This window comes from Biomphalaria glabrata, chromosome 7 (assembly GCF_947242115.1).
Source record: "Biomphalaria glabrata chromosome 7, xgBioGlab47.1, whole genome shotgun sequence".
Taxonomy (NCBI): Eukaryota; Metazoa; Mollusca; class Gastropoda; family Planorbidae; genus Biomphalaria; species Biomphalaria glabrata.
The window spans coordinates 23920170-23937235 of NC_074717.1; the positions used below are offsets into that span (position 1 = coordinate 23920170).

At 36.1% G+C, this 17066-nt stretch overlaps 1 protein-coding gene across 10 annotated transcripts in view; it reads right to left on the bottom strand.

Annotated features, from left to right (window-relative positions):
* Window positions 1-16795, bottom strand: part of LOC106068792 (inter-alpha-trypsin inhibitor heavy chain H3-like) — a 33920-nt gene extending 17125 nt beyond the window's left edge. For 7 of the 10 annotated variants that reach the window (XM_056036367.1, XM_013228317.2, XM_056036365.1 and 4 more), the window contains exons 1-5: window positions 16409-16704; window positions 16181-16300; window positions 2558-2709; window positions 1482-1592; window positions 349-523 (exon numbers count right to left, since the gene is read on the bottom strand). In XM_056036367.1, coding sequence (XP_055892342.1) covers window positions 349-523; window positions 1482-1592; window positions 2558-2709; window positions 16181-16282 — 540 coding nt within the window. In that variant the 5' untranslated portion in view covers window positions 16283-16300; window positions 16409-16704. Of the gene's footprint in view, window positions 1-348; window positions 524-1481; window positions 1593-2557; window positions 2710-16180; window positions 16301-16408 lie in introns of all 10 variants that reach the window. The other 3 variants (XM_013228290.2, XM_056036362.1, XM_013228278.2) reach the window with 3 other exon arrangements.
* Window positions 16796-17066: the final 271 nt, after the last annotated feature.

Genomic DNA, 17066 nt, shown 5'->3' on the forward strand with positions numbered 1-17066 from the left:
TTATGCCACCACATCTAACAAGTATGATTTCTTTCCCTTGTTCAAAATTTATTACCAAAAGTTAACTAATTGGTTATTTTTTTAAATTGATTCTTGTGTTGCCAGGTAAAAAAAATAATTGTGCAAAATATCAGCTTATTTTGAGATAGGGTGTGGGAGAAAAAAAAGTGTACAAACTTTTTATCATACAGAGTGAATTGATATAAGCTCTGTAAATATACCTTATCATATTCAGTCATCAGTAGAATGTAGGCCCATAAATTTCTTAAGTTTCTTCTTGCTACATGCAGTCATCAGTAGAATGCAGACCCGATACAAATAAATAAAGTTTCTTCTAAGTTGCAGTACCTGAATGTAGACTTCAATAAGAAAGTCTTCCACTGCCTGTCCAGGTTTAACATTAATTTCATACTCATACATGCCATGCTTTCTCTGGAGCAACTCTTGGTAGACCAATGTAAAGTTGACTGCAGATCCAGCAGCCACATTGACAGAAACAGTAAATGTGTTGGAGTGTCGAGGCCTGTCAATAAAACTTTCTCTTAGAAGAGCATCTTGTTTCAAAGCTGTTAATTTAGTGTCACTAAAAGGTGGATTATTTTTAATTGTGTGGAAAGTGTGGGTAACCTCTTAGCTACCTTTGGGGGCTGGAGTTTAAATTCCAATGTAGACAAGGAATTTTAATTTCAGATTTGATTTGAGCTGAGTTGTGCTTGCTGTACATCTAAAGGCAAAAGGGACACACCCTCCTAGATACCTCCCATCACCCCACATGTACGCAATAGAGATAGGAACAGAGAACCCTGAGCATGCTATATGAGGATGGAAGACAATCTATACAAAAGCATTAATAATAATAATGACAGTAATTGGTCTTCTTCTACTGAAAATCAATTATTGATAAGCTCATATAAGTCTGACAAATGGGCCTTTCAAGGCTTAAAAAATAAAGCCTCCAAAATTAATATGAAATGTAAAGTTGTTTTTTGTTAAATTAAGACTGTATTAATTTCAAATACACTAATTTTTTTTTTCATTATTTAAGAATTCAGATAATTTTATTGTTAGAGCACAAAATATTTTAACAACTTTGCACATTTTTCTTCAACACAATCTAAATTCCTAGAATATAAAATAACACTTAATACAAGGATAATCAATAAATGCATATCGCCCCATCATGGGGGAAACAGTAGATAATATACACCACTGATAAGTTCCTTTGAGTTGCCTAGAAGTTTAAAAAAAACTTGGCTAAATTGAAAGAAATCTTTAAAAAGTTTCTCTAAAGAAACTGTAACAGCTAGAAACTAGGGTTTAAAATATCCAGCATATCAAGCCTGACAAACAAAAGGTTACAGAGACTAGAACCTCCAGGCTCTGCCAGGAAGCCATCGGCCAAAAAAACAACAACAAATACCATCTTTTTTTAAAAAGCATTACAACTTAATTTTCATTTATGAACAAAGAAAGTCATATACGCTTGACTGATCAATCCTGCACTTTGACCCATATTCACAGCTGACTGATATTCTTCTTTGGCTTTAGCTTTTTCTTTCACTTCCCCATCATAGTTTTTCCCATCAATAAACCTGTGACAATATACGAAATACACAATTAGTTTGTTAACAAGGGAGTTTACAAAGCAGTTATAGTCATAATAATTGGTCTTCTTCAGCTAAAATAAAGATTTAACACCTGTCCGCTCATTTTAATTTTTTTTTCTTATATGTTAAAAATTTTCAAATATATTAAATCAACGCTCAGTGCTATCATATTGTGTACATTTGGTTCAAAATGTATATACTGGTACCACTACATTTGTTTTCAAGTTTACACCAAATATATGACTAATAGTTGTTGTCCACTGTAGCCCTCCCTCTACTAACCAATGCAAAACTACTTCAATTCATGCAACTAGCATACATATTCTCATTGCTAGTAGGCCTCCTTTTTAAACAAAGCAAGGCAGTCCTTACCAATGGCTCTTAGCCCAAACCCTTCGACACTTCTGAACAACCAGCGCAAAGTGTGACATGTTTGTAGACCACCATGGTGCTGATAGCGACCTATAGTTTAAAGTCTCATGAGGTACGCAGACCAAAATCTAAAGGTGTTCACAATCTAAGGTGAAATATTTGAGGACTATTTGAAAGTCTCGCATTGAGAAGGACGTAGGGAAGTGTCCACTATTTCTTTTTAACCATCGTCTAAAAGCATAACATTTAGGTCACTTTGAAATATGGCTTTGGAGGAAAAATTTATTTTATAATTTATTTAATAATTTTAAATTAAGTTTGGGATAAATCTGTTTATTGTAACACAGAAATCAGTGTTTGGCTGATCATGGGAACTTTAATTGAATTTGTCAAAACATTGACAACTAGTGGAGAAAAAGTGGGCTTTACGAGATCTAGGTCTATAGATCCCTTACGATGTAAACTCATTCAAAAGCTTCAAGTTTATAAGTTAAGCTGATACCAATGGAATAGAAGCTAGATGCTGTGGAATCAATGAAATAAATCAAGCTAGCAATATAAAAAGTGTTAAAACTTACATTGAGAAACTCACAATGAAGGCTTCCTCTGGAAGTGCTACATCGAAAGCGATTTCTTGGGCCATTTCCGCTTTATTTCTGACCACACTAGACATTTGAGTAGTCGCAAATCGAAATCGGATATCAGATTTGACATGATATGACTCAATGACCTGAAAAAGACATGTTGATATGCCATTTACAAAATAATTTAGATGACTTTTGGCTATAAAAACTTTGTCTATAATGCAACCATCTGTTTTAAATGTTCAAGTAATGACTGGGAACTACCAAACCCCTAAATTTCCTAAACCCTAATCCTAGACAAAAAAATGTTTTCTAATTTTTATTCTGCAATCTCAAGCAGGAGAGGAATGGGAGTCGAAATCGACCCTAACATTAGGCTACCATTAAATTACCAGTCCGGCCGACTAATTGTGTGCCAAATGATGAGTGTACATAAATGAAGTTATTTATTTTGCATCGAATTCGATTGAAACCTGAACGCATGCACGCATGGAGTTACAGAACATAACATGCAGGTAGGCAAGATGTAATCTCTTTGTACACAAATGTACCGTAGTCTACAGGAGCAACCTTAGTTTCAACTCAATTGAATACTTAAAAACATGATTTGGAAATTATTTGATGGCTCTACTAAAAGCAATTGAAAAGGGAACAACTTAAAAAGTTCTGGCCATTGTATCCATGTCCATGAACGTATCCACATGCAAGACATGAGAACACACAGAGTGCCTACCACACGTTCAATCTTTTCTCAATTTCAACCATTAATAGCTTCGTCAAGTAGCTTGAACGCTCAGATCAGCATGGGAAAGGCCGCTACTGGTATGTGTGGGGGGAAACAACTCTCATTCACAGACCAATCATATCTTATCTTCTTATCTCTCTCTCTCTCTCTCTCTCTCTCTCTCTCTCTCTCTCTCTCTATATATATATATATATATATATATATATATATATATATAATTTTCTTCTACGCTGAAGAGTTTAGACGAGAAGAAGAAGTAAAAGAAAGATCACTCTTTTAGTTCTGCTGAAAGAGTTATCCCACGAACTTTACGAGCATTGCGTGTAGCAAAGTCATACAGTATATCATAAAAATTCTATTTCCTACATAGATCACGCTCAATAACAAGAATTAACAAATGTTTCAATCTATCTACGAGAATTGTTCAACTAAAGTTTTAGGCGCGAGAAGCTTCTTTCACCAGGTTACAAAATTAAGGGATTATGCCGTTTTTTTTAATCGCTAGTAGGATTGGCATTTTTCATATTTGATGACACCCCAAAATGACAATTTTTTTTTCTATATATTTCAGGAGATTCGTGTGAGTTTTCTAAAGATTTTAATTATCCGGATATTTCCAGGACTTTTTCGTATATTTTGCAATTTCAGGAGATTTTCAGGAGCTCCTGGTAAATTGAAAGAAGGCCGCGGGAAATCTGTTATAAGTTATACAATGGTTTTATTTAATTATTTATACACCTAGAATTAGCGCGGGTCCCATGAAAGTGCAGGTCCCACTGCGGTCACTTAAGGCCGGCCCTGCAAAATAGCGTAGTATGCTACGCCGCCGGTCGACTAGTCTTTTATAATACAGACGTTATTTCAAAAAAGAAGATAATTACATCCTACGCGTCATGCATCTAGTCATGCATGTTAACCAATGACTTAAATTCTGCGAAGTCACTGGCTTTCCTGGTTGGCTCAGCAACCCATTCCATGCTCTAAATTATCTAATAGCACTAGGGAAGAAGGAGCATTTGTACAAATTTGTCCTAGCATATGGAACGAGGAATGTGCCTTTATCTTTATGTCTTTCTGAGTATTTTATTAGATTTTGTTTTTGTATTTGAAGATTATGGTTCAGTGTTTTATTTATAATTGCTACTTTACTTTTAAGTCTTCTATCCTGAAGGCTTTCTAAATTAAGTGATTTTACTTAAGATGTTACACTAGTAAAATGTGAATATTCGTTTGTTATGAATGTCATTGCTCTATTTTGTGTCTGTTCCATTTTCTTAATTTTTCCTTGAGTTGAGGGGTCCCAAACAGAGGATGCATATTCTATTATTGGCATTACCAAGTATAAATAACATTTTAGTTTTATGTTCTTATTTGATTTATAGAAATTTCTTTTAATTTAATTAATGAACCCTAATGCTTTATTTGATTTTTTAAATAGTTTCTTCAATGTGGGAATTCCATGACAGTTTTTAATTTATTATAACACCTAAGTATTTTGGATTTTTAGTCTGTGTTCCTGGTTTACTCAGTGCAGAAGTGATCTTACACTTAAACGAATCCTTTCATCGTTTTGGCCGTCAGATGCTCGAGTACTCAGAAACATTCAGATCAATTGTAGGGAAGTCTTTTTGTCTGCCTCTGTGCCCAAGCAATGCTTATAAGCCTCTACGTGCTGCTCGGGTGGAAACGGTCGCTAGAGGTGCCTAGGAAGAGAGTCCATTGCACTTGAGGGGAGGGGAAAAAGCCCCAACAAATGTCACCATCCACCCCACGTTTCTCAAGGGGTTGTTTTCGTGGCCGACAACTTCACGGCTGATGTGGCTTCTGACCCGAACATTATGGGTTACGAGCCATGGGCAATGAAGACGCAAGGCCAATTGATCTTTCCAAGACAGAACAATTTTTGTTCAGACAGGCAGATAGAGGCAAGCTTCAATGGGCCTCGAGTTCAAAGAGTCTTCGACTCAGCTCTTAGGAATATAACGACGAAGAAAGAGAAGCCTGTTTCTGAGCTGAAGTTGATATATTATGCAAGGCATAAGAGAACCCTTCACCAACGAACTACTCGTTGAATCATCTTTTATGTGTCGAAATGTGTTCCTCATAGAAAGTTTGTACAAAGCTTATATCAACTTACTTTGTATGTCTGGTAAAAAGTGTGTACAAAAGTGTGTGGAAACACAAACTCAAAATCGGCCCCCAGGCAGGTTTCAATATTTTCAGAAAGAACATAAGAATGAAATTTTATCAAAGAAGAATGGTTGATCTTCAAATAAACGGGCCGAAAAGATCCTCCTACATTGCTTTTTAGCCCGAAATTTATAGTATCTGTTACGCTGAATTGAAACGGCCCTCTCTATTTCTCTTTCATTCTCTCTCTCTCTCTCTCTCTCTGTGTCTCCTTGTCTCTCTTTATCCTTTTCTCTATCCGCCATTAATGAAAATCTCGAATAAAATGTTAATGTTTCACCGAAATTTGAATAATTAATAATTGAACAATGAATGGGCGCTGAAGTTTTATAGAATTTAGGTTAATAGTGTTAATTAATGTATGCTTTTTATCGGTATGTTATCGACAAGTGTTTTTCCATTGATTAATTAGCAACTCTTTATAGATATGTATAAAATCGATTTGAAAAGCTATAACTATTTAAACTAGGAAATCAAATTGATTGAATGATCATAAAACGTTTTAATTGCTGTCAAATTTGACTTTCACTTGTGTCTCTATTAGAGTAGCCCTATCCATTATAGCACATTTCTAGAACAAGGGTCACTCCTAAAGCTACACTCCACTGACAATTACTTCAGTTACGTACTACACCATTGACGTGGCAAGTCTTTCATTCAAGACCTATATTCTGTGGGTTACATAAAACATGCCTTGTCATGGATCTAGAAGCCTTTTTTTACGCTCTATAGAATAAAATTATCATCCTGCAAGTGGTTCTGTTTTCCTTTTTTTCTCACGGGCCACTAATTTTTGTAAGAGCATTAAGTGTAACTTAGTGGTGACCTGTTTTTTTTAGGGGCCAGGAGAAGTGAAGTATGGAGTATGGTGTCTGAATTACAGTGAAACATTCTTGGTTGTTGCTTCTAATATCGAAGGTTAACATCTATAACTTTGGAAATAATATTCTAGTTATGAAATTTAAGAAAACAAGGTTACAGAGACAGTTTGTGTGGAAACACAAACTCAAAATCGGCCCCCGAGAAGAATGGAGAAAGAAGGTTGACAGATCTTGTGTGATGCCCCAGCGGTCCAGCAGACCAAAGGATAGGTGAAAGTGAAGTTAGATGTGAACCTGGCCTAACTAATGTCTTATAATGAATATCTAATTGATGTAATTGTTTACAAGCAATAAACACAATTCCGTATAAAAATGTCCTATAGATATGTGTTATGAGTTGACATGGTTGTGACGGTTAACGCGAGATGGAAAAAAAAACCTACTTATTAATTGTTGTTTTAAATTATGTCTAACTTATAGGCATACTAAATAGATTTTTTCTCTTAAAAAAAGTAAACATTTTTTTTTGTATGTGTAATTGTAGTAGTTAGTATGACAGAAATTACTAAACTTAGCAATACATTTGTAAAAAAAAATTTAAAAAAAACAACAAAAAAAAAACAAACTAAAACCATTTGCACAAATATGGTTAATGGTAATCTCCCCTACTAAAGATCCTCCTGTGTTTGTTACTATTAATAGTGAATAGTTTTAAAAGTGGTGTATTTTTATGAAAAAACTTCTTGCATAGGTTATTTAAAAAAAATTAGATTTTTCGCTTTCAGATACGAAAAAAAGTGGCCGTTGCATCATAACTTTGAATAATCTAAAATATTATGATGTCGGATTTTCACTATATTTTTTAGTTTACGAGATCTAACCGGGACAGACGGACGGATGAACAGACATTCCACACAAAACTAAAAGCGTCTTTTACCCTTTTGGGGGCCGTTAAAAAGTAACAATTAGAAAATTAATTACTGGTAATTCATTATTTCGTATAAGAGCAACAAGGTAAACTAATACTTCAGCATGCACAGATATGGATAAAATTGTTGTTTCGTCCCCTTAAATAATTGTTTACGCTATTTCTCCATCACGCATTCTCCAATGAAGTTGATACTTTAAGCAGTTATTTATTGTACCTAACATAAAAAATGAATCAATAAAAAAAACAACCAAATTAGTCAATTAAATTATTGATAATTAATTATTTTGTTTGATATTGAAGAGGGGAATAACTTGTACATTATCGGTAGATATAGTTTTAAGTACGGAGTTCTTCCCCTTTAGATACGCTTTTTTTTTTAAAAAAGGATTTTTTATATTTTGTTGTTTATTGACCGAAGTCACCGTGACATTTTTCTTCATGATGCGCAAAAATTGACCCATAATCAAAATTAATATAAACAAATAAAGATCCCAGCTATTTGGGGTCTTTCAGCGAATCCAGGTCAAACTTTAACTTGGTAAGTCCTTGTTTACTTACCTTTTTTTTTTGTAAGATGCAATAAAGAGGTAATCAATGACAAGGTCATGATCACTTCTGATGTCCAGGAAAACTTTTTGTGGATACTTGCCTTAAAACGCTGCTGCACAATGATATAGTCGATCTGATTGTTAGGACAGACCCATGTGGTTATTCGCGAATTTTTGTGGCATCCATATGTGTTAGCCATCAAGAGATTGTTGTACTTCTCAAATTCTACTAGTCCTTGACCTCGCTCGTTAGTTGAGAGTTTGAGAAGTTACTGTTCCTTCCCAGGTTTGGTACGAGTCGTACTACAATACTACCTTTTAAATCGGAAAAATTCGTGATTGATTTGTAAGCATAGGTACCGGTAATACATCAACCTAGTCTTATCTCAATTTAGATAGATGGCTCTAAAACCTGATTAATATATATTTTTGTAACTATTTTTGACATTTAGAAATTAGAATAATGACGGAATTCGGTAGTGACGTGACGTAGATAGCAAGACGAATAATAAATAGAATAGAGGAAGCAAACGAAATAAGACAGTTACTATTTCAGCATTGCTGCTTGGAAGCAGGTCATGTCCCATAGGACATGCGTGAGGCTAATGTAGAACAAAGGAGATCGGAGTGACTGCAACAATTATAGGGGTACCTCTCTCCTCAGCATAGATGGCAAAATCTTTGCTAGAATAGCACTATCCAGGCTGCAAGTGATAGCGTCTAGAGTCTACCCAGACTCTTAATGTGGATTCAGGAGTGGCAGACACCATAGACATGATAGCATCTCTACGACTATTGCAGACGAAATTCAGAGAGAGAGAGAGACAGACCCCTTTACATCGTTTTTGTTGATCTGACTAAAGCCTTCGACATGGTCATCAGAAGTGGCCTTTTCAAACTCCTAAGGAAAATCGGTTGCCCTCCAAAACTACTGTAGTTCATTGAGTGCTTTCACGGGGAAACGAAATGTACTGTCATATTCAATGGAGTCCAATCAGAACCTTTTGATGTGTCAAGCAGGGATAAGTGCTCGCATCTACTCAGTTTGGCCTATTTTTCTCCTGCCTACTGCATTATGAGTACAAAGGTGTATTTCTCCACACAAGATCCTCTGGAAAACTGTTTAATGTATCAAGGCTGCGGGCAAAAACCAATGTTAGGAAGATACTTATCAGGGAACTCCTGTATGCTGATGATGCAGCTATTGTGTCTGACTCTGATACTCAGCTTCAGTCTCTGGTTGACAAACTATCTGCTGCTTGCAAGAAGTTCTGCTTAAATATTAGTCAAAGCAAGACTAAGATACTAGTTCAGAACATAAATACTGCACCTCACGTAACCATTATTGGACAACCACTAGAAATTGTTGAATATTTTTGCAATCTTGGCTCCATCATATCCAACGAAGCTTTACTGGATGTCACGGTTGCAGAAAAGAGTGTGGGACAAAAAATTGTTGACTAACAATACTAAATCCTTAGTCTACAGGACCTGTGTGATGAGCATTTTGCAAATACGGAAGTGAAACATGGTCAACCTACTCAAGGCAGGAAAAAAATTTGAATGTCTTCCACCTCTGATGCCAAAAGCGGATCTTTAAAATAAGCTGGCAAGATAAAATAACCAATGAGGAAGTGCTACGAAAAGCAGGATGCAAGGACATCCTCTGTGTTATCAACAGCAGACGCCTTGGCTGGCTTGGCCACGTTCGTAGAATGCCAGTAGGTCGACTTACACAAGACAATCTGTATGGCGATATAACAGAAGGCAGGAGAGCCGCTGGTCGCCCACTTTTACGGTATGCGGATGTATGCAAACGCGACATGAAGCTCTTCAAAATCGACACTAGAAGTTGGGAAAAATTGGCATTGGATAGATCCACACGGAGAGAGAGCCTAAAGAAAGGGTATCGGATTGCAGATGCCATACACAACAGCATCCGAAAAAAGGGTGAAAATGCAACGGCGCCTGGTGATTACATATGCCCAACCTGTCACCGCAGCTGTGTATCAAGAATTGGCCTCTTTAGTCACACAAGAAGTTGCAAAGGAAAAAAAAAAAAAAAAAAAAAAACTCTCAAGACGTAAAATGCCACAGGATTTCAGCATTACAACATTCACTTTCCATAGTTGCTTCATTTGTGTCCCAGACAAAGCCGCTTGTTTGAATAGCTGACATGTGACATTGGTGTTGGAAAGACAAGGACACTGAACTATTCATTAGACAGAACGAGTGAGTTGGCCTGTAATTAAACTATTACCACACATCTAGTTCATATCTTTAACACGTTACCAACAGTAGGTTGACACTAACGTGGATTCTGTAGGACTATACAACAAACTCAACATTATGCCAGTGCGAAATCATAGAAATAATTTTATGGTGAACGTTTGCGCACGTCACGAAGAAACTGAAAAGCACATCCGTTAAAATTAGTTATAGGCTATTCAGTTTTTTGGCTCATGTTATTTATTGTAATATTTTCATTTTAGAACAACCCATAAAAAAATTAGCCTCACAACTGACAAAATATAAAACATCCCTTTTAAAAAAAACAAAGCTTATCTAGGAGAATGAACTCCGGATTTGCAACTATATCTCTCAATAATTTAGAAGTTATTTCCATCATTCAATATTAAACAAAATAATTAATTAACAATAATTAATTGACTAATAGGTTAATTTTTTAATTTGATTTAAGTTTTGTTAGTTACAATAAATACAAGTTTAAAGTTTCAATTGGATTGGTGTGGGAAATTAACATGTTTAATTATCTAAGGGGACGAAACTTGATATATTTAGCCATATCTGTAACTACCGAAGAATTAATTTCCCTTGTTGTTATAAAACAAAATAATTAATTACCAGTAATTATTTGCCTAATTGTTTATTTTTTTTTATTGATTCAAGTCTTGTCTCTGTCAATGGATAATCAAAGTTTCAACTTGATCAGAGATTGAGTGTGAGAGAAATAACGTTTACAATTTTTTTTTATCTGACAGCCAGATAGACAGAAAGAATGAGTTGATGTACGATTTGTATAAAATGAAAGTAAAAAAAAAGACAATATTTGACAACGTGGTTTTACTTCAATAACTTAACTATGACTGAATTTAAAAAAAAAACGAAGCGTCATTAGTAACGAAGTTCCGTTAGCCGTATGTATGAAGCCGTACAAACTTAAACGTCATCTTGATATCAAGCATCCCAAGCTTTGACGACGTGGACATAAAATTAGGTGTAAAGCTTGCTGATCCAAGATAGTCATACTCTACTGGCAAATACATACACAAGATATAGCAACCGCTGAAGCTTCTTCTTTGTAGGCTCTCGGATTTATGAAGCGTCCGATCATTGCTGAGGATTTCTTCTCGCCAGCGGCCAAAGACATAGCTCGAGAAAACTATGTGAATCCATTGAATGTACGTTATCTATTGACACAGGGAAATAGCTGACATATCTGCTGATAACAATAAGGTAATCCTGGAAATGATACATTCTTCACTTCCAATATTTAGCATCCAATTTGATGAGCCCACATACGTTTCAAATTGATCACAATTACTAGTTTACTAGTTTACATGCAGTATATAGTTGATGACGATTTTAAACAGGAATCTCTCTTTTGCAAGCAAGTCTCTTGAAATAACTACTATTAATGTACGTCATGCCTTTAACAAAGTTCGTTCATTTCTGGAAACGTATAAATATCCTAAAAATATTTGTGGTGTCTGCATAGTTGGAAAGGCCTCTGCTAGAGCAATACTGAAGAGGCTGCAGATGTTGGCAGAACGAGTTTACCCAGAATCGTAGTGTGGCTTTAGGGCCAGCAGATCCATAACAAATGTGATTTTCTCTATGCGGCAGCTACAGGATAAAGCAGAGAACAAAGGCAGTCCCTCTTTATAGCTTTTATTGACTTGACCAAGGCGTTTGACCTTGTCAGCAGAACCGGCTTGTTTGCCGTATTAGAGAGAATCGGATGTCGAAACAAGCTACGGAAACTAGTGTCAGCTTTTTATGAAAATATGCAGGGCACCGTACAGTTTGACAGTTCCGCCTCTAGGCCAATCTCCATCAAGAGCGAAGTAAAACAAGGATGCGTTCTGACGCCAACACTATTCGGCATCTTCTTTTCAGTTATACTCACCAGCGCTTTTAAATCCCTTGAAGATGGAGTATATATCAACAGTAAATCCGATGGAAAGCTATTTAACTTGGCACACCTTAAAGCCAAAACGAAGAGACGAAGAGACGGCGTATCTTGGTTAGGGAACTGTTGTTCGCCGATGATGCGGCACTTATATCTCACTCACAAGAAGGATTGCAGAGGCTTGTGAATGCTCTGGCAGCTACTTGTCAAGAGTTTAATCTTACAATAAGTCAGACCCATCAGATATTCATGAGAGGAGTACTATTTTATAACATAAGCAAAAGTACATAGGCTTATGAACGTAGGCAATTTTAAGGTTAATGGTCGTCTCATAGGGGGAAAGTAATAAAAGGAGTCGCGGAACTTAAAAGATTGAGGACCACTGATATACGTAAATACGGTATTAAATTAAAAAAAAATTATAACTATTTGTCACGGGGGAAAACAAATTACATATTTATAATCTGGTTTTAAAAAAAATACGAATTATTAAAATTTTCACTTTATGGTAATATGATTTTACTGTATAGTAAGTTGAAGAAAACTACTAGATCTACCATGGGCGTAGCCAGGATTTTTTTTCGGGGGGGGGGGGTTTGGAAGGGAATTTTTTTCTCCCCCCCCCCCGCGACCCCCCCCCCCCTCCCGCGAAATTTTATAAAATATATATTTATGTGTGTGTGTGTACATAATCTTTATTGCATTTTGACTCTTCATTCTTTCGGAAGACGTTTATTGTGCCCTAGAATAGGTTCTTCCATGAGTTAGTGGAAAAATTGTAGATTCCCCGCGATACTGGCAAGGGGGTCTGGGGGAGCGCTAGGAGCTCCCCCAGCGCGGGGCGAAGCCCCGCCGCCAAGCACTATTTCTGGTATTGAAAGCCAACAAAATGCATATTCTGAGGTATCTACAGTGCATTTTCCTGCTATTAAAAAGTTTGATTTCAAAAACCTAATGTGCTATTCTTACTGACTTAGACCCTACCGCGCCGTTCGGAGCATTTGACGTCAAGCTGTTTCCATAAAAATCTGTCACTGGTAATGTCTGAAGCCTCTTCCCACCTGCCATGAGGACCTCAATGAATGAGTGGCGTCAAGTTGTACTAGGATATCATTGCAACTCTTCTTATGCGTAATTCATTTTGTCGGAGAACATGTCCCGCAAACCTCATGCGTCGCTCTCTCACAATCTTACTAAAGGGTCGACTCCCAGTTCGGCATAGGATTTCCTTGATTTAAACCCGATCTCTATAACGGACTTCTAAAATCTGTCTTAGCCATCTTTGTTGAGCCACTGTACATTTAGTATTATTCAATTTCGGCAGATGACTATTCACTGCAGTTTATTAAGGGAGCCCTGCCACTGGTAAAAATGTGTAACCACTCTTGAATACGCTCTTGGAATAAGTGACTGTAGTTTGCTTTAGATTTTATATCGAAAAGAGAAGTTTTATCGTCAAAATCATCTGTTGGGGGTTTTCCACCTCAAAATGCTCTGTAGGGGGATCTTAAACTCAAAACCATCTGGAGGGGTTTTAAACTTTAAACAAACGCCATCTGTAGAAGAGGGGTTTAAACTCAAAACCCCCGATTGGATTGGCTACGCTCAAATAATTTTAGTGTGTAATTTGCTTTTTTTTTTATATTGAAGAGGTATTTTTAGCATTAAACCCCTCTGAATGGGGGGTTTAAACTCAAAACCCCTTTCGGCAACGCTAATAGCATTTTGAGTGCGTAATTTGCTTTTTTTCTTACACTGAAGATGTATTTTTTAGCCTCAAACCCCCCTGGCGGGGGTTTAAACTCAAAACCCCTTTGGCTGCGTTCATAGATTTTAGTGTGAGTAATTTGCTTTTATTTATATTGAAGAGGTACTTTTTAGCTTCAAACTCCACTGGAGGGGAGTTTAATCTCAAAAGCCCTTTGACTACACACAAAACATTTTGAGTGCATAATTTGCTTTGTTTTTATTATTAAAGAGGTATTTTTTACCTTCAAACCCCGCTGAAGTGGGGTTTAAACTAAAAACTAAGTCAAAACCCATTTAGCTACGCTCATAACATTTTGAGTGCGTAATTAACTTTTTTTTATATTGAAGAGGGGGTTTATCGTAAATTTTGGAGGGGGTTTTAAAATCAAAATCTCCCTTAACTGTGCTCTTGGAATTAGGGGATTTTCGTTTGCATTTTTGTTTTGTTTTGTTTTATAGAAGAGAGGGGGTTAACTGCAAAAACCCCAAGTAGGGGGTTTAAAACTCAAAACCCCTAGTAGGGGTTTTTAAACTCAAAACACCCTGGTAAGGGGTTTTAAACTCAAAACCCCATTGGTTGTGCTGGGGCAATTGATGGTTTAGTATTAAAATCTCACCTAAAATAAACAAAATCAAAGCAAAAAATCATTCACTAAATTCCGATCCCACCCCCTCCCAAGGGGGGGATTTCATTTCGGGGGGGGGGGGGGGGGTTGAACCCCACCCCCCCCCCTGGCTACGCCCATGAGATCTACCACCTATTTAAAAAAAAACAACAAGAAGAAAACATTAGGCTTATATGAATCTATATCTAGTTATGATACTTGTTAAAAATTTTTTTTTTTCAGCAACATTCAATTTGATCTAGATCTATATTATAGGCTACTAACTATAGGCAATAAGGGCAGTATTGGGCATTACTTATGGGTATTGTTAACAGACTGAGTTATAACATAGATCAGGGGTGGGCAACCTTTTTGTATCGAGGGCCGCATTACCAAAAAATTTGGGGAATTGCGGGCCGCATGTATATATATATATACAACTTACAAAGATACTCTAGCTAACTGTGTAGAGTGTCTTTTAATTCATATTTACACTGTATTATATTCGAGTTTCTTATTGTTTTTTTCCCACACTCCACGTAAAGGAATTACAACAAGTGTTAGCAATTTTTGAAACAATTTTACGATTTTTTTATAATTACTGTTATCTTTTTATACCACAATATCTCCACAAAAATACAGTTGTACCTAATGTAATAAATAGTGAGCCAATGGTATTGAGAACATATAATATTATCAATCTAATTAGAACGAAGTGTGATAACCATGGGTAGTTTCGATTTAAGAACAAAATATTAATAAATAATGTATCCGCTAGCTTAGCATGGGCAGGACAAATGAGAAGAATATAAAATCTCATGGAAGAAATTGTTATCTTACTTGAAGGACATTGACTTTTTATATTTTTCAAAATTCCTATTGCAATGGGTTGTTCGCATATGAAATGTAAATACATATGTTAAATCTTTTCAAACAAAGCTTTCCCATTTCTACAAACAAGCAAAAGAAAACAGATTTTGTCATTTTCCTTTGATGAAAGGTGAAACTATTTCTAGTGAAATTATTAAAAGTACAACACTTATTTAGATTCCTTAATTGTGCAATCTATCAAAGAAAATTTTAAGACGTCAAGAGCCAGTTCTCAATACCATCAGCTCACTATTGAGCGCAGAAGCTGTTTCAGTTCCAGAGGACATAGCTCAAAGCAAAGAGAAGTTCGAGTCAGTCGGGAGTCCTATGGCTGCCAGAAGCTGTATTGCCACACTTTAAAAATTTGCTGATGCTCAAACAATTTGGGTACACATATTACATCTGTTTTTCTTCGTTCTCATTTAACAAGTTGGAAGGCTTGGATTGGTTCATTACTATAATAATAATTTAAAATTTTATGCAGCTTTGTGCAAACTTTCATGTTTAGAGTTTAGGGTTCGGATATTTTTTATATAAAAAAAAATAAAAACAGCTATTTTCCTGAGTCAAAGGTCGAGCTCCATCAGTTGTTACACTTGCCATCTTGTTCCAACCCTACCCAACACAGTTCATCAAAGCATTGCATAAATACTGGCCTGAGATTGTGTTTTGAATTGAGTGCATTGATATATAGTTAATAAGCATAATCTTCGTTTGCTTGAAACTTTTATAACGAGACAGTTCCAATAATTTATATAGATATTATTTTTAATATATTTGCATTTTTGTATGTATATACTGTGGGCACACCTGATTTCTGTAGGTGTCGACGGGCCGCATAAAACACTCCGGCGGGCTGCATGTGGCCCGCGGGCCGTAATTTGCCCACCCCTGACATAAATGTAGCTTAGCAGTAAAATGAATTAAGAAATCTAGATCTTAAGACCTATCGAAAGACTATAGGCCTATAAGCATAAAGAATGTAGATCTAGGCCTTCTGTTTACCTTTGTTTCACGATCACCAAGTACACAATACACATTTATCAAAGTGTACAAAGTCACAAATACGACCAAATAAGTTGAACTCCAATTATTGCGATACGCCATTCCTTAGTCCCTTGCAAACTGCGAATCAAAAGAAATCTTGAAGTTATCTCCCATTTGAAAAAAAACAAAACAAAACATATACACATAATCAAGCTATGTAGCCTAAATATAAGCCCTACTACTCACTCGGGCTTTCGCTAGACTTTAGATTACTTTCCACAATTTCCAGATTTAGAATATAGTCTAGATCTAGAAATCTAGTTCTATGATCTATGTAGGCTACTATCTAGATGTAGATTTATGAGCTACTTATATCTATCTATTTATCTATCCATCTATATATATATTTAAATAGCCCCGTCTTTAAAATTAATTATTCTATTTAGATATATAGTGCAGACAAAGAAGTTAACTGAAAGTCAAATAGAGGCTACATGTGCTCTACAACTAGATCTAGACCTACATGTGCTCTACAACTAGATCTAGACCTACATTGGCGAGAAAAAAGAACGCAAACGTCTATGTACACTCACATTCACACCCAGTCCAGTAACGTAGCATACCATGTTCGTGAGCGGTCTCATTCAGTATTTTGAGTGGTTAAGGATCATCCAGTTGTGACGTCAACATGTTGGCGAGCCTTCACACTTCACACACACACACACACTGATCCGGAGACTCAAAGAGGTAAGGGTTCAAATACGAGCTTTGATGATTCCTGTGGTTACCAGAACCCTTTACAGAGGACAGAAAGGAGGACAAAGCCTACAAAAATAACAATTGTACAATGACCGATTGCTAAAGTTAGTATAGACACACCGTATGTTAAGGGGACAGTAGAAGC